The sequence below is a fragment of the Notothenia coriiceps genome, unplaced genomic scaffold, assembly GCF_000735185.1.
Source record: "Notothenia coriiceps isolate Sejong01 unplaced genomic scaffold, NC01 NC01_scaffold00022123, whole genome shotgun sequence".
Taxonomy (NCBI): Eukaryota; Metazoa; Chordata; class Actinopteri; order Perciformes; family Nototheniidae; genus Notothenia; species Notothenia coriiceps.
In genome coordinates this window covers 83,128-105,627 of record NW_011354824.1, presented here as the reverse complement: position 1 = coordinate 105,627, position 22,500 = coordinate 83,128, and the positions used below count along the sequence as shown (strand labels likewise).

The 22,500-nt window shown below is 39.9% G+C and overlaps 1 protein-coding gene across 1 annotated transcript in view; it reads right to left on the bottom strand.

The window, feature by feature from the left end:
- Positions 1–5,242: 5,242 nt before the first annotated feature.
- The window catches only part of si:dkey-237h12.3 (teneurin-3), a gene marked incomplete at its 5' end in the record, with an annotated part of 86,638 nt that continues 69,380 nt past the window's right edge, over positions 5,243–22,500 (bottom strand). Inside the window, 9 exons of the mRNA XM_010780708.1 lie at positions 5,243–6,119; positions 6,711–6,841; positions 7,296–8,907; positions 11,036–11,332; positions 12,035–12,270; positions 13,077–13,252; positions 14,281–15,158; positions 18,623–18,777; positions 20,485–20,717. Coding sequence (XP_010779010.1) covers positions 5,367–6,119; positions 6,711–6,841; positions 7,296–8,907; positions 11,036–11,332; positions 12,035–12,270; positions 13,077–13,252; positions 14,281–15,158; positions 18,623–18,777; positions 20,485–20,717 — 4,471 coding nt within the window. The remainder of the gene's footprint in view (positions 6,120–6,710; positions 6,842–7,295; positions 8,908–11,035; positions 11,333–12,034; positions 12,271–13,076; positions 13,253–14,280; positions 15,159–18,622; positions 18,778–20,484; positions 20,718–22,500) is intronic.

The window sequence follows — 22,500 nt, the reverse complement described above, 5'->3', positions numbered from 1 at the left end:
GTCATTGATCTCATTGGTAAATATTTGCATTTTGGTTAATTTTTTATTAACCTCAGTGGACACGATTGGAAATATGTTGTTCTGAGGACCTTAAGAGCATGTATGGGCATTACATAATGTTAAAGAAATTACACAGAGCTCATGTTTGTGTTCCTTTAAATGGGACAAACCAGATATACTGTACATACCTTTAGAGAAAGAGACATCTCCCTCCAGAGCTTGTTGTGGGCTACAAATGTCAGTATTTGGTGTCTCATGCACTAAATTGGTAATATTTGTTTGTTTTCTATCACAGTAAGATCAGTTAACGATAATTACAGGCGTGTCCCCCCCTTACCACCCAAACCACACCGCAACACTTAACCCAGTTTTCATCAATGTGAGTATCAGCATCCTCACTCCACACTTTCTAATTCTCATTAGCGCCCTTGTTTTTCACCCACACTCTTTGTAGACTTCTCAAGTAAAGTCCCAACAGCCTGTGCAAGTGTCCTCAGAAGATCAGAGGGATGATAACAAGCTGCTATTTCTGAATTGGGACATGGAACAAGCCGGGCAATATAAGGCAGCGTATTGAGCAAGAAAGCAGCCTCCGAAAAGCTTTGTTCTTGTTCCTATTTAGCCGGGGATGAATGGGATGTAAAGTGAGAGAAGGGGGTACAGAGGATGAGAGGCTTGAGACGAGATGAGACTGTCATTGTAAATCTTCCGAGCTTTAACTGTCCCGTCCGTCTCACTGATAGGCTGCACGTGTCGTTACGCATTATCTCCAAGGTCTGAGTGAGTCTCTGATTAAAAGACTGCAGAGATATGGCCTGTTTTTGCTCCATGTAAAATCCCCAATGAAAGTTAAACTGTTTCCCTCGGTATTTCTCCCATTGTCCTTGAACTCTGCATTATGTGTTTGTCAAATGTCAGCGTGACATTCTACATCTACATATCCATTTTAATTTAGACTGTTATACTTCAATGACATATTTTAAGAGCTTAACTTATGAACATACAGTAACCAATGTATTTTCACTAGATTGTATTAAAAATCGGGCAAATATATTATGAAAAAAGTAAGATCTTATTCTCTATGTTGGAATTCCAGCCGTCCTTTAAGCAATAATTAGTACAGAGGAAATAACATAGTTTAATTCACCACTGTTAAGTAATTATAATGATCCAGACTTAGCTTTTACTAACCCAATGTTCTGGCAATCATTATAGGATAATTAGATGTTGAGATAATAATGATTCAAGATTCTTAAAATCAATTATAATCCCCATCAGATATAATCAAAGTTAAAAGTGTAAGCAATCCTATTATTTTTCGTTTTACAATATATTTACAGAGAATACATACTTTAATTACCTTGCAAAAAATAACATTACCTATACAGTTTAATGATCATTTTAGCAGCGTTCTCTATGTCATGTTCAACGACCTTAAAGACACATTTGAAATTAATTGAAAAGATAACAAGGTAATTAGAGAGAGAAGTTGTTTGCTCTGAAGTCATTATAATGTAGACTAACCATTAATGTACCTTTTGGGAATATTATGGAAAGTCACCACCAACACTATCATGGAGAAATATTATAATATCACCATATTTGTTTACTCGCATCAACTTAAGGCTATAATTACTTGATGTCAAAGTGAGTGGCAACATAAGTGGTGTTGCTCTACGTCTCCTGCTGACAAATAAATGCCATATCAAAACAACCTTTTGTTATCTTACAATCATATCCTGACAGTTTAGGAAATATCAAGATCAGAAATGATGTAAGAGCCAAGAATAAACCACATCATAAAATTATGATTATGTGATCGTAACAAAAAAAGACTTTCTGACGTGTGTGGTTCCAAGTCTGTCCTTGTGTTTTGAGAACATTTCAATCAGCTTATTATACAAATTGATTTATTCCCCCTTGCTGCAGGTCCATTCAATTTGTAAAACAGATTGAATTTAAAGAAATAGCTACAAGGTCATGCGTCACAGCTCAATTAATCACCTAGCCTTTCATTTAATTATTGTATGCTTCTGATACCGAGTGGAATGAAAAGCAGATTTTCTTTTTTGTTTTGTTTATGCAATGCCTTTCCAATGTACAGTATTATGTAATTGTAGTCTAATGAAATAGTGTGCTCCTCTTGTAATACATTAACCTTGGTAGCTCTCCCACGATTAAATTCCCACTGTATAATACATTTCTTTCAAATAAACACTTTTTGATTTAAGATGAAACGAGTTATAAACCGCAAATGAAATGTACCTCCACAGGTCCCTGTGAGAGAAAGTCCATAAGTTGTCAGCTGAAGGTCAGTATTAACGATAATGAACGCCATCACCTTGTGTGCTTGTGGAAATGAATAACACTGCCCTTGGAGATGCAATAAGCAATACACTGTTGTTTAATTCACAAGAAGCTCATTAAAAGGGCTCAATCTGCTGACTATTTCATGCGCTCATAATTATCTAATGCATTTGGATGAATGCACATTTCTAATATAATATCAATGATTGCTGCGTTAACACTGTAAATCCAACGTCACTTGAAATCGCTGTAGCTTTCAACCTCGAGTCACATGATCGTAATTTAGTTTGAGTGACAGCTCTTGGAAACTTCAGAACATGAGTACAAATCTAGTTTCTTGAGGTCAAACTTGAGCACCTTACTGTACATAATCTACAACTACCTGTAGTGTTTGATCATGGATCCAAGAAGGAACGAAAGCAAAACCATCTCGTGTTTAGCAATGTGATTCCATATGGCTACCTTTGTGTTACGTTCAGAAAATGAATCATGAAACATTCCTCGTTTTTCGCGGCTCTGATCTATTGCGTGATGCTTTTGGGTCTTTGATGTTTTTGAAAAGTCGAGCCATCTCTTTTATATAAGGCTTTGAAGTCGGTCTAGTTGCACTGCGCACTGATATGCTGCACTGTTGCCTACTGTGGTCACAGTGTGATACTGCACCAGCACTGCGGATCATTTTAATAATAGTACTTTATGAATTCTATTTGATGTCACCTTAAATTAACCTAGAGTATCCTGGAGTGCTTTTTTTTCCTCTAACATCTGGCGTGCTAATCACTAGAATTTAAAAGGTTTAATTAAAGTTGAAGCTCAAAGCAGTAATATTTTCAAAACTCTCTGGGAGTATAGTGGTTGCTGCTGTTATTATAAGTGCACTGCTGTATGATATGTACATGTAACAGTGAGCTGGGGGACTGGGTGACTCTCTGAACTATGCACTGTGCACCACTAGGGAGCATCAGAGCACTTTTAAGAGAAAGAAGGATTTGAATGCTTTATACTTGGCCGAGCTGAGTTCGTTATCATATAGGGTTTCGGTAGGGTTTGTATGGATGCATAAAAACAAATTGGGTTCATATAAGTACATTGTACATTGAAACTTACATTTCATCTGCTGAAGGACTCTCATGAGAACTTTGAAGGCATGTATTTTGAGCTGAGCAACACTCAGAAAGATGGAGTTTTGTTGAGCTCTATATGTCAGAAAACAATGTCATGTTTGAGTAACTACATAAGGAATGTGAGGAGGCTTGAACAGTAGGGAGGAGGTCAAAAACAGCATAAAACAAGCTTTGAGCAAAGAATATTCTGCAACCGTTTGGTTTGAAAATGCTGCTTGAAGTTTACCATGAAAAAGAAATGGCTTTCATGTGAAGTTGTTTTTCAGAATTATACATTTCAGCGTCAGAACTCCTCTGAGCTTTGATGAATACAGGGAGCGTGGGAAAAAACTGAACACAACCCATGTTCTTTCTTTTAAAAATGAAGGTATCAAACTTTCAAACACATGGTTTTGATGTTGACTGAGTAGCTTGTTCAAGGCAACTGTCTACACGTTGGGTTAGTTACACTTTAAATCTCTCTAATTAACACACTTCAGGTTAGAACAGCTTCAAGCAGCCGACTTCAAACTTATCTGTATTGGTCTTCTTTGGCTTTGCAGCTGAGATGATGTTTTTTTTCCTAATTATGAATGCAATTATGATATTTTTAAGAATACCGAGGCCATGGATACCATTAGGAAATATCATTATCCACATTAGTGTCTGAATAACCCAAACACATTTTCTCACCTCTTGAAAAAACAACACACCAAGAAGAACCCCACTATCATTTTAATCCATGAGTGCATTTAACATTCAAAAAAAGTATACCTACCGAGAACATGGATGTGATCTATATTTGGATCCACTGTAACCTTGTTGATGTGAAATGGGTTCATGAAATATTTGTGTTGATGAAATATTCATTGGACAGGCAGCCAGGTCAAAAGGCATTATGCCCAACAAACATTCAATTTAGTGGAAATAATAGTTGACGGCATGTTATAGATACATCACCACTTGTAAATACTTGTCACTACATGCACAGGTTTCTGTTAATTACTTAAACAGAGCATTGTGAAAAAGCCCCACATAGCCACGTTAGAAAATAAAAATAAAAATGCTTGTCTGAAAAATTAAAGGAAAATAAAATCAGCTGGACTTTATTTGTCATGTTTAAACACAACATAAATTACTGTTAATATGACTAATACAGACATTAATACAGTTTCTTAAAAAAAACGCCCATAAAACTCTTGCATAATTTACAAAACATGGTGTCCCTGTGCTATCCAAGACACATCTGTGCCTATGCTCCCCAACAGAGTTCAGCATACCAACACTGTCCCTTTTTTCCCCAAAATGAATATTGGGTATTTAAACATTGAAACTGTTTTTTTTTTTTTTTAAAAGCATCTCAGAGAATAAGACATTTTGATGTTTACAGTGCTAAATCTGGTATACATAGTGGTTGTTTGGTGAGGATATTTCTAACGTCAGAAGTCTCTGATTTTAAAAACAAGCATTTGCTCAAGGATACTGCTTGCTCCACGAGTTTGAACTCTCGAGCCCCATACTTCTAGAGAAGTGCAGATATGCATAATGTAAACATTTTGTTTGATCTTTTAACATTCTCTGTTGAGCCAGACTTTTTTCTTGATGAAAACAAAACAAAAGACACCTAAGTTAACTCACTGTTTCGTCAAAGACACCGCTATTCCTCTGCATCAGAGTCCAGAGTCCGAAAGGCTTGTGCAACAGAGGAACTGACCTGTAATTGCCATTGTAAGGCTTGGTGTAGTTATACATTTACTCTGTAGTCCCTAGGTCACAATGCACAGCATTGCTTTTGACCACTTGTACTTTTTTGTATTTCTTATTTTATTTTCAAAAACACACGACACTCAGGATACATACTGTAGAAGCAACCTTTGATTACAGTTGTTTTCATTTGTCCGCTTGAAAGTCTCTACCAAAACTAAGTCTCTTTGGCAGAAAATGCCCCTCTTATTGTTACCTCTTCCCGATTTCACTTTGCCGAAGAAAGTGGATGTTATTAGCACTGTCTGCTAACTCTGGGTACTGCTCAATGGAGAGCACATAGTACCCGTCGAACCCCAGAACCTTTCCACTACTCAGAAGCTGCCTCTTCTCCCCCTCTGTCCAGGGGCGGACCCCTTCCTCTCCATCCCTCACCCGCTGCTGCTCCCTCGCCCACGCACCTGCGAGGGCGCGCTGACGGGCGAACTCAACCACCCGCACTTTCTCCTCGTCCACCGTGGATCCATAGCGGATGTGAAGACCTAGGGCACCGGCATGAATCTCCACATCTGCGAAACGCCGAGTCCGGCTATCCATGACTGTGGTGGACTGGGAAACAGTGACATTGACACCGTTCTCCAGAGTCTTATGTCCACTAGTGAGGTGCAACGAAGCAAGGTCGGCATCTGGAAGGCCAGGCTTGACAAAGTAATGTGTGTCTCGTCCTTCTATGGTGAAGTGGAGTTCTTCCAAGTAGAAAGCATTGTTAAGGATTGTTGCAACCTTGATGCAGTCCTCACCGGCCACATTGAGCGTGTGAGTGTGAACGCTGCCCTTGTAGATGGCGAACATAACGGCTCTTCCGATGGGAGACATTGCCGCCGAGAACCACAGCCAAGACTTTTCACCTCTGCGACCTCGAGTGAGATGGACCTCTGGCAGCCGTTCGAATGACAAGAGAGAGTGCGCTTGTCTGGTAACTTCCTGCTGGACCCCAGAGATAGACTGTAGGAAAAGTGCAGTGAAACGTTAACGCCTGAACATGGCAGAACCAGACTCTCCAGGCCATTTAGAACCAGCTACTGCTCTGCTTGAGAGAGTTTGTCATCCCTGTCTAAGATAATGGTCTTTTCAAGCTGTGTTCTCAAGCCAAAAGTAGATAAACCCCCCATGACAATTTTACAGCAACACTTTTTTATGTTAAGGCCTTAAACCAGACAAGCCTGGCATACATAACTTCAAAAGATTGTTTAAACGGTAATAACACCAACATATTACATAGCAAGTTAGACAGTGTCTAAATGGAAAGTAAAACAACAACACAGGGGGAAGTAACATTTTTGCTTATTATGCGTATTATTATGCAAATACAGCCCAATTAAAATTGATATTCCATGAAATACATAGCAATCCAATTAGGAGATGGCAGTTTCAAAATACTGACTTGAGAAATAAACAATAGAAAAATGTTTGTTTGGTTACCTGTCTAATCCCCTACCTACACTATACTGAAAGGCATATTTTCTGTTGGCTGGAGGAATACAGCAGTGGTTTATCGCGTGTTCAAAATGCCTGAGAGATAATCATTGTACCCACCGGCAGATCATCCCAGCGCTGACTCTTCATCAGTTCATAAGATGGCATACTGAGGTCAAACTTAGGGACCGGAAACCCAGGGATGGTGTTGTGAAGATGAAAGCCAAAGGTGACAAGCCAGCTGTTCACATCTGTGAAAAATATAAAAAATAAAACATACTTCATTCAGTCACATGTTACTTTTGTACCAAACCTTAAATGTTTACCAGAAAAACATTTATATATATTTATTTACTTTCAAAAAAATGTATATACTGCATTAAGGAAAAACATTGTATAACTGTAGGTTTTAACACAATTTATTGATGAGCAAACACTATGACTCTAGGTGTTTGTATACATAGTACGTTTGTGCTTTAAGTACCTGACATTATCAAGACTTATTACTACAAAATAAAATAAGGTAGTAAAAAAGTACACCCCCTATTAACTGATCATTAAAACAGCTACAACTTACTATACAATATATCTGGGCCAATGATCAGATGAATATATACATGATTTTTTTTATTTGATAAAACATTAATAGAAAAAATGAATCATTATTTGAAGCCCTAATAGTGATCACCAAAGTATATATCTTACCTGCAACATACTCTCTCAGTTCATGGACTTTGCTGATTGGGTTGTTATTTCTAAACATGTAGAGATTAAAAGGAGCAGGTTCTTTGCTCATCTTTTGCAAAGTAGAGATATCCGGAAGAGTCCATCTGCCAGACATAATGTCGTAATCCTGCTCCCCGAAGTGCAGCAGTTTGGTCAGGGGTTCGTACAGACCTCCGTGAAACCCGAGCACAAGCTGGAAGTCTGGGTTTGAGTCGAAGTAGACCTCACCGTACGCCGTGTACTGCAGCTGTTTGACCAGGAGGCCGTTGCTGGTGAAGACAGCCAGAGGAGTGCCGGTGTTATCACAGGCGATGTAGAACTCCTCCCCGCTGCTGATCTCCATAGCAAACAGGTGGCCTTGAAGGTCGTAGTAGAGCGACGTGATCTCTGAGCTGGAGTGGTTGTATACATGTGTAATCCTAGCTGGGTAACTCAGGTCTGCGTAGAAGTACTGCAGGTGTTGGCCTAGGCTTGACTTGGTGGACACTCTGCGCCCCAGTCCATCGTAGCGGTACTGAATGGTCCAGCTGCTGCTCTTACTGTAGACCCGCACCAAGAGTCCTTTGGAGTTGTACTCAAAGATCTCTGCCCCTCTCTGACGGAGGAAGCCGTCTTCATCCATTCTGTACTGGATGTCTCCCAGGCGGGTGATTCGGTCTCTCAAGTCGTAGCGCAGAGGAAGAAGCCTGGCACTGTTTCCTGCGTTCAGCAGATGCAGATTCCCATTAAGGTCATACGTGTAGCGCCACATCACTTTCTCGTTCAGGTACACAGTCTGCAGCTGGCCGTCAACATCATACTCATAGCTGTACTTGGTGGTGTTGGCGAAGGGGCCGATCTTGATCTCTCGCTTGATGACTCGCCCGACATCGTCATACTGGAAAGTGATCCAGTACATGAGGGAGCGGAATATCTCGTACTGGATCTCCTTGATGCGACCATGTGCATCGAAGTGCTTGGTGTAGGTCATGACTGCAGTGGATATGATCTGATTTATATCGTAGTAAATCACCCCAAACTTCCCAAACTGCTCAACTTTCCCCGAGATATCATCAAACTGGTACAGATCGATGGGTAACGGTGTTTCGTTGATGACACCTTGCACGCTTGTCACTCGCAGGCTGCTGTCGTAGGTGTAGTCGAAGCGGGCATTGACCATGCCATCCTCGCTGAAGCGGAAAATCTGCCGGTCCACCAGCGGACCCACTTGTCGATAACGGATGGAGCAGATGAATCCCTCGTTCTGCAGGTTGACGGTCTTCAGCACTCCTGCCGTTTCGTCGTAGGTGAAGCTGACCCTGGTGCTGTCGTACAGGATCTCTGCCAGTTTGTTCTGCCTCCTGTATCTGTACAGGATCCTGCGGCCTGTGCCGAGGTGAGCGATCCTCATTAGAAGGCCGTCTTCGCTGTAGTCCACAGCCACTGAGGCGTTGCTCTCCGGGGGGTGATAAAGATTCCTGTAGTACCCCACTGAGCGGATGGTCTGCATGGTGTAGCGCGCTACGCTTGGCATCGTGACAGCAGAAAGACGGTCCAGAGAGTCGAAATCAAATATGTACTGCCGCTGACTGTGGAGCAGGAGAACCATGGACTAAAGGGGAAAGAGATACAAAATAGCTGGTGTTATCTTGGGTTGCATAATATCTATAAATAATATATTATTAATCCCTCAGACAAGTGCAAAAATATCCTGTTTCTGAATAGGAGAAACCGGGTATATGAAAAAATGCACTAGGTAGTGTCAACTCTTAGAGACAGCAAGTACCAATTCACAGAGGTCGCAGAAGTCAAGTTCCCATCTGATTAAGGGTTTCAAAATGATGGAATGGCTTTTCACACATTATGAAATACTGTGCATTTATTCAATAGCCTAAAATACCATTTAACTGCTTTTTCATACACTTTCAACAATTTTCTTTTTGTTTACATTTGTTATTTTATTGATGGTTTTTTATACGTTTGAATACTTAAACATGAATGTTGACTTTATATTAATTTGTGTATATTGACCTGTGTTTTCTATAAAACAGGGAACTTTAACATTATTTAGATGGAGGTTTTAAACAAACCTAGTGGGTTTTCTGCTTTTTTCCTATATGTTATATTTGTGCTCTCCATTTTCTAATCTCTTGAATCCTTTAGTTATCAACATTTTCCGTCAAATACATTTACTAAGGATGCTGCTGTACAAGATGGTATATTTGTTAAGATATTTCGAACTGTCAATGATGATCCACTAATCTACATTAGCATGTATGTGACATAAGCAATGTAACATACCCACACAGACTATTTTAATTTAAAGAACAGTATATGCAGTGTGATCTTCCATCTAAAGCTTTGCCACTATTTCTGTTGAAAAGCCATGCCCAGTCATCCGTTGTGACAGAGGTTCCCTGTGCTCCCTGAGCTCTCTGTGTTCCTTATGTCAGAGTGTTGACATGGGCTCTGCAGGTCACGCAACGAAGGGAAGCAAACAGGAGCGGCTCAGGAAATCTCTGCATGTTTTTGAAAAGCTGTGCATACTATACCAGTACAACCATACCAAATAGAACACTTAAAACAAGGATAGTGAATAAGGATAGTGAATAAGGATAGTGAATAAGGATAGTGAATAAGGACATTTTAGTAGGAGGGAAAGTGTGATGTATTTGATGTAAAATGCATATGTTGAAAGATGTGTCAATTTTGGTTTTTGCCTAATGTCCTGTATTGTGTGCTATTATATACTCACTGTTTAAATAATTTAGCCTCAGCGTGTCTCTGTTATTTAGCAGAGAAGCATCCTATATTTTCCAAAGAATACTGTAATGCTTAGTGCAGACCTGAAACCTAAAAATACAGAGCAAAAAAAAAAACTATTTGTCGTGAGTTTTGATGTGACAGTCAGAAAGGAGGACAGGCATATATTTGAAAATGAAAATGATCCCCTTGCAGGATCTCATGTAATTGCAGTGTGTTGTTCCAATGTTTACACCTCGCTAAAATTTGAAAAAGGTGGAAGCAATAATTAGGTATTAAATGTCCGCTCTTTTTTTGCCATTCAATTTGAGTTCAATTAATTGTAATTGCAAGGGAAAGAAAAACATGACAAAATAAAAGCAACCCTTTGATTTATTGTACCAGTGTTAGCACAAAGCTAATTGTGCAGTAAAAACCAGGACACCATGCTATCACTAACAGGACAAGATAAACAATTCATCGCACCTCTATACAACTCAGTCTCAAAGTCTGATTTAAAGAGTACACTCATCTATTACACATGTACTGTAAACTATTGCCTGCTGCCAGAGGATACTGCAACTCAGTGCAACCCACCACACAAGAAATATGTTATTAGTGCAGAGATGTAATCAGCCCTGCTGTTCTAACCATGTGGAGCCTCATTTCCTTGGCTTCCTCTGGCAATCTATACCATGCGTACTGTGTAGAGGTTGAGCTATAGCAAAGGGATGCAATCCCTGTGAACATTTTTATATCTAAAGCTTATAAATGATGCTCATAAATGTGCAGTTAGTGTAGAATTATTACCATGTATGCTAAGTGCCTCTGTAAGAAGCAGAATTATGTTCATGGAGCTGGTGATTATTGCAAAATAGGCCTCTTCAGGGTGACCTCTGCTACACATCAGGGTTTTTATTCACCCTGTAGCGATGATGACTAGCCTGCTGCACAGTATATCTTACATATTGCCTCCTCTGGTCATGTTATTTTCTCACCTGCTCCAGGTAGGTGTAACTCCATATTTTCCCATCAGCAAACACCCTGGATATCAGGCGGCCCTGACTATCATACTCCAGTCTCTCCGTGGTGGGACCTCTTTGCAGGGCGCTGATTTGCCCACTGCTGGTGCGGCTCACATTAACCGGCAGTAGCTTACTACTGGGCACCCACAGCACCGGGTGACCTGATGTGTCGTATATAATCTTTAAGAGGAATTTCCTGTGGTCATCGTAAATCTTCTCCGTCCTCAGGGTGCGATCGTAATCGACAGAAAGAATGTTCCGTCCGTTCACCTGCGGGATGGATTTGATTTACCAGCGTGTTAGTTGGCGCGTAAAAAACCGACTACCATTAATAATCATAACATTTGACTTACAGATAAGACTAAGAAGAAATACAGGGGTACAATGCACGTGCATTCATCCTCTGAAATTCTCAGTTTTTATAATACTGCTTTTGGTCTGGATGGCTCTCTAAATCCTATTCACATCATTTTCACTAGAGTTGTCACAGAGATTAACACTTCCCTCCCAAGGCTCATTTAACAGAGACACTCTGGTGATTATTCAGGTGCACTTAAATCACAACCTTCTAAATTTAGTGACAAAATTACTCAGAGGCAAAGTAACCACCCAAGTAAAGTTCATGAAGCAGTGTTCATAAATCTGAGTGTCAGACTCTAAGAAGGGGGGAATAAGAGAATTATTTTCAGTACAAGAATATTGATAACCCTCTATATCAGGAACTAAATATTATGAGAGCAATAAATCTTAATGGCAGAAATAATTGATTGTTATATTCATTTGAAATTGTTAAAATAAGAACCCATAAAATACCCATGTGTGATCTAATGTTTATGCAACTCCTCTTTATATCTAACAGTGTCATAATCACTGGAGGTAAGCTAAGCCATGGGAAATTACCACTTCTTGTATTCAGGGCCTGTTTGTAATTTGCATGTGCCCAAGAGAGTAAAATAAATAAATCAAACATACCCTAAGCTTGCGTCCAAACACGATAACTTTGCCTCTGGCTTGTTCTTTGCGGAAGCGCCACTCTACCAAGTTCTGCCCACTCTCCCCTGGCAGGCTCATGTTGCGCCTGGCTACGGTGGGGTTGGCAGCGCCGGCCAGGATGTGGGGCTCTGTCTGGTAGTGGGTATCCATCCCATTGGCATAAGTAATCCTCAGCGAGTTGTCAAAGCCCACTTGATAGCTGCTTCTACATTGGTCTATTGATGGGAAACAAAAAAGGCAACTTAGAACAGAGGAACGAGCAATTACACAGACCAACGGATGTTATTGACTTTCTCATGTAACTATTGGCTGTAGTTAATCATGCTTTAAATTCTTAGTATTGTATTTCAGAAATGTTTCCTATGTCTGATCATTAGTTGTGGCTGAAGCTGTTGCCGTGCTCCTGCCTGACTTCCATTATTCTTTAGCAATACCTAGAACATTTTTATAAAAACAACTGCATGCATTTTGTATCACACAGATTGTCTATATCTATTGCTTTGTTTTAGTAATACACACAACATGTGTCCATCCTAGGAGAGGGATCGCTCCTCTGTTGCTCTCCCCAGGTTTTTCCATTGTTCTCCCAATTAATTTGGCTTTTTTGGGAGTTTTTCCTTGAACGCTGCGAGGGTCTAAGGACGAATGGTCGCATATGCTGTGCACATTGTAAAGGCCTCCTGAGACAAAAGTGTAATTAGTGATATTGTGCAATATAAATAACATCTGACTTGATTTTGATGTTCAGATAAAAGAACAAACATGAATGAAGGGCTGAAGTAACTTGACCATCTGGGTCCGGCAGGGAGTAGAAACCATTTAGAAACAAGGTTGCTGTGTCTCCGTGTCAAACCCACACACTGAGAGAGTAATCATTTACACTGTCGTCTGTCAGACCCTGTGAGCTGTAATGATACACGACTTCAGCTTACTCAACATTGCCCCGGCGACCCCTGAAACAATGAAAAATAACATCTTACAAAATAGCCGCCTGAGCCTGGAAGAAGTGCCGCGCCCTTACCCTGAGCCAGAGTGTAGAAGGCACGGATGGTGGAGGTGTTGGTGGTGATGCTGATTTCCTCGTCTGTCATGGAGCTCTCGATGTCCACCGTCAGAGCGCTGAATATGTCTGTGTACAAGTTGTTCACCATCCCAGTGGGGAACGTCACATTCATCAGCCGTCCTTCGCTGTCATAGCTTTTTGATACAAAAGAAAGGAACGTGACAAAGCATTGATATGTGATGGCTCTCAGGGCATTCAATTATCAGCTCTTTGAGTAAGACTATCGACTGTCATATTTCTCTTTTTTTTTAAAAACTCAATTTCATAAGAGAAGGGCTGTCTGTATCAACCTAAGGCACAATACAAATATTCAATGTGTGAGAGTGACCCGCCTCGCCAGCCGTCCGTTTTTATATTTAAAAAAACACTCACACAATGATTTCAATTATCTCAGATGATTGATGTGTCATTTTAATGTCTCCTGAACGCTCTGCTTTTTTAGCTAGAGTGGGGATATTATTCATGGCATAATGTGACATGACAGCATATTACACAAGGGAGAAGAATCACTGAGAGGCCATTTTACCAAAATATACTGTGTCTTTATGACCTTTATGAGAGCCCAGGTGGATTATTATAACAAGATATAATCATGAACTAGTCATTTCGGTAAATGTTACTTTGACTTTTTCAACCTATTGTAACAAATGCTTTGTTGCAAGATTATTTATATACACATCATTTTGGATGATTACTTTTTATAGTCTGATAAGGCTATTTCTGAGACATATTTATAACTAGGTATTCATTATGAAGCAGTTTGCAGGTAAGTCTGTTTACAAACTATAGACAACACTTTGTCTTTGCACCTGATGAATTGAAGTTTTAGTTTTGAATTAGAAAAAGTAACTTAAGTTTTAGTGTCAAAGTTAATTAGTGGGTGACAAGTCCAAACAAAGGTTTAATGAACTGCTGTTAATACTGCCCTCTCATCCATGAGCAGGGAATACTTTTTTTATTTTCTAAACATAATATTATCTGCCAGATTGCAGAGTGCATTTGTTTTACATAAACTGTATTAGCATGCACAGTGGGGGGATGTTTTAATGGGCAGGTCCCAGATGCAGAAAGCCTGAATGTATTACAATCTAAATCTGCGTGACTTTAGCAAATGACGTTAAGATTTTCTAACAATGTTCTTGCCGAACTCCATCGAACTTACTCGTAGAAAGTCGTCCATCCAATCTCTGATGTCTTTGTGGCCAGCAGGCCGTTGTTACCATGGTAGGTGAGAAGCACCAGCTCCTGGCCCTGTGCTGTGAGTGTTTTCAGTCCACCATTAGTGCCCATGGTTAGCCAGATCACCTGGTTATCAGGGGCGACGATACGAACCGGTGTGCGGTTAGGATCTCTGCGGATCCTCAGAGTGTTTCCACTGCTGTCCGTCACGGCTGTAATATCGTTCTCTGTGCTGTAGCTGAACGTGAATTTCAAGTCACCAGTGAGCAGGCTAGCAGTGTGCTGGTGGGTGCCGTTACTGTCAAACACATACAGCTCCTGGGCATCAGGGGAAGCCACCTCAAATGTATTGGCGCTGGGAGTTGGCCCGTTTTTAGTGATGGCCCGGATGCGGATGTTGCCCAGGTCCGCCACGTAGAGTGTTCCATCTGGAGCTGCCACTAAAGAAGATGGAGCATTAAGCCTCGCATCTTTGGCATAGCCGTCCCCTGTCTGGTAACAGTCACAGTTGGCATCGTTCTTGCAATCGCAGTCGGAGAGAGATCCGGCCAAATGCGTTATCTCACCATCCACAGAAACCTTTCGGATCCTGCTCATCTTCCTCTCATCCGTCTCCGCTATGTAGATGGCTCCATGGTAAGATATGGCGATGGCAACAGCAGATTCGATGGGAGTTAACTGCGCCCTTTGACCACCGGCCACGCCGCGCTCCATGCCAGCCAGCGGGCAGTGGAGGGGTCGGCCAGCTGCGATGCTCACTTGGCCGTTCTCCGTGATGCGCAGCACAATGTTGTTGTCCAGGATGTACAGAGAGTTGTCCATGGGGCTGACAGCAAGGTCTGTGGGCCACTCCAGAATCACCTGAAATATCCAAATTATACATTTAAAATGAAAGGTAATAGCTGCATTCAAGTAATTATCATTCATTAAAATAAATATCCATTTTAGTCCCTTTCCGAATCAATAGTGATTTACATGCACATAAACAAAATAGCACTTTCTAAATGGTCATGGTGGGATTGAATAAAGATCAGCAGTTTAAAAAGAGTCTAATCAATGTTGATTTCAGAAGGGCATGAATACATCTTAATTATAGTCATAAATAGGCTGATATAAGTACACAAGATGTGACACAATCTGTAAAAAGAGAAACTGTGTCACTAGCCACAGAAAGATAATGTATTTAAGATAAGATAAAATGGTACTTTATTGATCCCAATAGAAATAAACAAGAAAATAAAGAAATAGAAAATATACATGTTGGATTTGACAAGATATTATATATACAAATATATAAATATATGACATATGGAATATTAATATTAAACCGATTATATAAGTGTAAAATGTACAACATGGTTTTATTCCAAGAGAAACTACGGAGCAGAGAGTTCTCTTCCAGCCAGAGGTGATTTATTGTACAGAGTTATTGCAGTGGGCAGGAGTGTGTTCCTGTATCGGTCCTTGTGACAGAGGAGCTGCAGCAGTCTGTTGGAGGAGGAGCTCCGTTGACTGTCCAGCTGCAGGTGGAGAGGATGGGTGGGGTTATCCATGATGGACAACAGCCTGTCCTCCTCTCCACCACAGTCATATCAAAATATGACATTTGTCAAATATTCTTAATTTAACGTGGACATTTGGACGGTGCAGGAATGAAATGTTACACTTTATTTTTCAGAGTAGTGTCTCTTTAAACAATACCGGTTATTCTTAAATATATGTATGATTTCAATTGGCCTGAAGGAAAATATTCATAATATATCTTTTACCTTTAGGGTAAGAGATTAGTGCTTATCTTCTGGTGCTAGCGCTACTGATACATGACTTTAGAGGATCATTCTGGCAACAGTGACTCTTAAGATCATTTTCCATTATGCCTTTCTCCCTTGTAAACATTTCATTTTGTATCATGCTGTAACTGGGATGTAAAACTATGTGAAATTCCAGGGGGGTTATGCCCTGTGTGGCTATGGTTAGCTGCCAAAATAACCCTGAGCGTGCATACTAAGTGACGCTGCAGCCTGAAAAGGGAGCAGCCCATTAAGTGATCAATTATGTGTATCAAATTAAATCAAAATTAAGTGATACAATATTTCTCCCACAATAATCAAAGCAGTATTAACCACATCTTGAAAAGAATAACAATCCAAAGCTTTAACCCTGGCCAACTATTACAATGTGCTTGTCATAAATGTGTCAGTGAATGAAAAGCTTATTTGTAACAGCACAAATGACTGGCCTGGCCTTTAAATACAGAACTGTCATTAAAGCTGTCAAAACGCTTCTGAATTGCGCCTATCCGCAGGGTGATTAATAGTTAAACACACTGCCTCTAAGGCTGCCACCAGTCAAACTGCACCGAGCCAATTCTCTGCCTGAGACGCCTGAGGATCACACGGTCTCGCCAAAACCATGTCTTTATTGGCTCTCACCAAATGACTTGGTTAATTAGCTAAAAGAGACAAGCTTAATCCTTTGTCTTCATGTTCTCTTATGTTCTCCCCGTTATGTACACCCACACATGCACATGCACAAACAAAGATTGCTTTATGGTCTGTTTACATAAAAAAGACATTCTATGCTGTGAAATAATTACTTTTTCTCCGAACATGTATGCCTTTCTATTATTATATATCCTCTGAATAAGACACAAGAACATTTTATAACATCTGCTATCGGGGGTCATTTGGTTTTCACTGTTACAGTCCTCCCCAACCACAAGTGTTTTGTTTTGTAGTTAAATACTTTCTTTTTCGTTTGGTATGCTGATCATCAGAAATCTAATTAAAATGTAAATTAGTTAGTTACAAAACAAACCAAAAAACACTGTTATGTCTGGCTCACAGATGTAAGAGGGGGGAGAACGAAATCCGCCGACAATTTATTTTTCAACGGCCAGTACACGTTGACTTTCTGCAGAAGCAGGAAATAAAAAAATGCTGTGAACACTTCAATCTGAATATGATAAAAGCCTTTTTTGGTTTTTATTTTCCTTCATTATTCATCTTAAGTCAGATCTCAAATCTAAAAAAATGAAATGAAGGGAGATATTAATGTTTAAGGGAGCAGTAAGGTGCACTTCTTTGGAATAAGTGCAAGGCTATTGTAATGTCCTAACCTTTTGTGTAAGGCCAGGGCTCGGCTTTTATGTCCCCTGATTCACAGGGAGTCAGTAAATTCTGTGGGACAAAGCCGGCCGTCTGTAGAAAAGGTTTTATGTGCCGCGTGCTCGCTACCAATTGCTGCTTCATTATCATGTATGGTGTAAGTGTCCTCACTCTTGAGAATGTCTAGTGGAACACTAATTCAGCCCCAGCCACATCAAAACAAGGCCCCCAAAATGAGTAATTATTCTTCCCTCCATATCATTTGCCGTGACCAGAGAACTCATCTTCTCAATAAACATTTCATGTCTCCACTTCCTGCATGAATCGAATGCCCCTCCTTGCAAACATTTTCCTCCTGTACTTTCAGAGAAAATGCTTTCTTGTTGAGTCCAGAGCGAAAAGCACCTTGTAATGTTCTTGTGACCTTATTCCACTAATGCCACTGAATGTTTCTCTGGATAAGATCTCTTATAGTTAACGTTTATTCAACAAAGAATTCCACTTTAAGATTTCAATTTTCTTTCTTTTTTGTTAAGTGTACTGACCAAGAGAGGCAGCAATAACAGAGTCACAAGCTAACATCATTAAGTAGATAACAGAATGTATCTCACTAGAAATTGGATTACAAAACCATAAATAAAATTGCCAATAAGCATCATTTAAAAGATAACAATCTGAAGAGGCACTTTAAAATCAACCTGAAGGCAATCTAACCATCTAAACATCTCAGAAATAATGACATTATGCTTTCAAACAGTAAATGAATTACACTTAAAACATCCAGATTGTAATATTCTCCCAAGTAGCAGCCAGAAGAGAGTGAATACTGCAGCAATGATTTAAATTCCCGGAAAGAAAGCAGTTTTTGCAATTTCAAATGTAATTGCAGAAGGTATGAGACGGAGAGAGCGGCATGCAAAATACCTCTTCTACCTGGTTGTGTATAAACTGTTAATAATAATATAGACTTAAAAAAAAGCCCCTGCATGTCTTTCATAAAAAACCAGAAGCCTAAAAATATTAGCGTTCATGAAAATGTTAGTTATACTGCAGAGGTAATATATATGTTCCGTTATATAACACTGCATATGAATGATGAGTCATGGGTGAGCAAACTAAAAGAGGGTTATAGGAGAGGTGGGGGCTCAGGGTGGCGCTGTGACATGTTCTGTGTGAGGCGCAGTGCACATCTGTCTGCCACATGTGTGTCTAAGTCACCTGATTGATATCCATGCTGTTGTCACAGGTCAGAGGTCGAGCCGATGTCAGGTCGTTTGAGCCGAGGAAAGTGGAGATGATGCCGTTCTGGTCCACCTTTCTGATCGTGGTGCCATCCACAAAATATATCAGGCCGTTCTTGCCCACAGCGATGCCTGTTGACATCAGGTTGGAGGGGGGAGGTAGGAGAAAAGAAGAAGGAAGGAGGGAAACAAAATATGTGATAACAGGAAAACATGGTAGATGTGCGACATCTCTGCTTGCATGACTCAGTGGACGGTACACGATGGATACATGTGTCAAGCTTGCCTTCCCATTATTCAGGTCACTGCAAAAAGCACATCCATCAATAATTCACTGGCTGCTTTTCTAGTATTAAATAATTTCTCAGGCAGAAGTGGGAAAGGCTGTATTCATACGGTATATATATGCACTTGCCACGTCTTGTAACCCTCCTCTCTAAAGAAGGACCTCAGGAAGTGGGGGTGTCAATGAGGGGTGCGTTCGGGCGATTTTTTCGACATGGGCAATCATCAACAATCTGCACACCATTTGAGAAATGAAGAGCGAGGGAGCGGAAATGACAGCTTCGGCCAATTTTAGATGAAAGGGGTGAAAGACAGGCAGTTGCCATGGTGACAACTGTGGGCTAAATTGTCTTAGTGATTAAGTGTAAGTTGCAGTAGAGCCAGTGTGGAGTTGCAATAACGGGCGTCCAAAAATGGGGGAAATATTTTAAGGAGCGACGCCAGCCTCCACATACCTATGGGAATTAAATAATGCCTAACATGCAGAGAAACTATTTTTCATTCCCCCATGTTGTTTTTAACACGCCTTGGCTTTGGGTTTTGATTGTGAAGAATGAAAGCCGCTGATCTCAGAAACACATTTGTAAAGATTTCTCTGTGGCTTCCAGAGGATTTTAAATGTTTTGAGTAACTTCAAGTTTTACCCCACAAGCATGATTTATTTTTCAATGGAGTCTTTAAAAGCTTATATGGAAGGCGAGTGGTTTGGTTTGACCTGTGGCTAGGTCTGCACAAGATTGCTTTCTGCTAAAACATTTACGAGTTGAGGGAGCCCACGGTGAATCCTTGGGAGCCGGCTATTTGACAGTCTGAGATTTGCAGACGAATGAAAAGTGTCACATTTGAGTAAAGTTCACCAAATGTCTGAGAGGAGAAAAAAAAAGGAAAAAGTAGCCATCTGCTGTTTCTTCTATGGTCTCGGCTTCCACCCACTCCATCATTAGAGTTGCTCTCAGATTGCCTTCACTCAAGACTCTATCACCCAGCCGAAGCCGAGCTATTGCAGTTGGCATTCAGAGCGGGCAACAACTAGCGCAAAAACAATTCATCTCGGCCTTTCATCCAGAAGAAATTATGGAAAAGTGAGCAATCCAAGCATAAATGGCACAAATGACCATGTGAATGTGGACGACAGGTTGTGCACAGCGGGTAATACATGTGAATAGCTGTTACTTTAAGCTTTAAAGGACTGGAGAAGGCTCTACTTTCACAGAAGCTGTTAGAGTTAATAACCTTCAAGAGTAAACTTTAAAAAGGATATTTACAAGAATACGCTAAAATAAATTAAGCATTATCATTCTGGAGGGTTAAAACAACACTAACTTCTTCACAGGCAGCAATCATTCACAAGGTCTTCTGCTTACTTCTACCTCAACACATAACCCACAATTAAAAATCATCCATTAAAATCAATCAGTTGGCCCAGGCTTGGCACAGTCCCCAATGGCTCACATCAATCCAAATTGTGCCGTTGCCATTGCTGATTGAGAAGCCCATCACTGTGACCCACCCCCTCCATTTGAGTTCAACGTCTTCATTAGTTTTAAATGATACCTTTGGGTCCGGTGAGGAAGGCCTCTGGAGCTTTTCCTCCGTCTCCACAGTGGTTCTCATCAAAGGGCAGGCAGTGCTCTCCTGTCCCTGCCACCACCTCTGCATTCGCCTGCAGTTCCTTGGTCCCACTTAAGATTTTGGGTCTGTAGATCCTCCTGGAGTTCGTGTCCGACACGAACAGCTGGCCACTGACTGGATCCGTTGCCAGGTAATAGCGGTGTGCCGGGTTGTTACTGCATTCAAAACAATACCTCAGTTATCAAAAACATACTGTGCCAGACTTCTCACTTTAAGGCCCTTTTCTTACAATGCATCTACAATTCTTTCAATTTACCCCAAATGTGATCTCAATCCATACTCTCCGTAAGACACTTGAAACAACCTGTAAACCCCATTTGATGAAACGTAGCCTGCATTTCCTCTGAATTAAACTTTTATTGATTCCATTATACATTCCCAGGGCACTAACATTGTCTTCACTGGATTTTTGTAAAAGTGTGTACAGTAGATAGATATACACTTTGGAATAAGCTCGCAGAACGTTTAAGGGGGTTTTGAAAGTCCTGCAGACTAGCATACATTGTTGTACATAATGTAATACAAAGAGTTTCATCAGAATATTAAACTTCATTAAAAAAACGAATACATTATCTACTAGCTATTACATATATTTCCTTAAATACACCATAAAAAGCTAATTACATGTAACTTCAGTCGTTTTGGTGCTTAATGCATAACCCTTATTATCAACTTAAAATGAATAGCAACATTATCATGCATGTGGATAATGAACTGAAGAGGAAATGAATGTCTAGTTTTAATGAAACACTCTGAATAATGTTCACAGCAGAAAGAAAGACTAAAAGCCTTTGTGAGTAAAAAATATAAAAGACAGAATGTGAGACAGAGAAGTTTGAAAAGATGGAAGTCAAACAAATTTAACAGAGTTAACAACGCAGAAATAAAACTTGTGTGCAAGATATTTGATTATGTTATCACTCAAAAGCCTTTGAAAATTACAGAAATGACTGCCTTACATTTACAAAGAGCAACAACTAATGTAATCGCTTCTGTTTCTGCTCATTTGCATTCGTTTTACCGTCTCATAATGGATCCTTGAAAGAGCAAATGTGTCAAGGATTAGGAATCAAAAGATTTGAAAACACACGAGTGAATGGTGTTTGGGGTTCAAAAGAAATCCTTGCAATTATTGTTTTTCAGTGAGACATTTGTAAACAAATGAACAACACGGAAAACTACTGCATTAACCTTTTCTATTAAGTCAGAGTTGATACAGAGCAGGTGCTTAAGTGTCATTACAGAGCTAAAAACAGAGGCAGTTAACATGAAAAGTATCCGTCTTTACAGTGCAGTCGTAAACATGGCTGTTCTCGTTGTACTCCAGCTTAATGGTACTTCAGTCAATACCGGTTGGCTTGGGAAGTGGTAAAATGCAATGGCAAAAATAAATGTGGCAATGAAAATATAAAATGATGGAGATGGGGTCATAAAACTTGACAGCTATTATTAGTAAAAGTAAATGCCCCAAATACGTGGTGGCCATCAAGTTCTGATTAAGAATTCAGAGAGATGTACATTAGTAACCCTTTCTTTTACAGTCAACCAGCAGTGATAAATAAAACACCTGGATGACGTTATGTGTTCCACTATAACAATCTCCTTTGTGAAGCTTCTGATGTTTAGATTAATGTATGGTAGCTAGGGCTGCTCGATTATGGCAACAATTATAATCTCGATTATTTGGGTCAATAATGGATATCACGATTATTAAAAACGATTATCCATTTACTTTGAAAACATCAATTTATTGGAGAAAACATGTTTTAACAGTATGTTTTTAACAGTTGATAACCCTGAACTTTAAGTATAATTAAACTGAAAAAATTAATTAAAAAAAAAAATTAACAAAAAAAAAATTGATAATAATAATAAAAAAATAATCGTTTTATTTCGATTACGTTGTTTTCGTAATCGTTGCAAGCCGTAATCGCAATT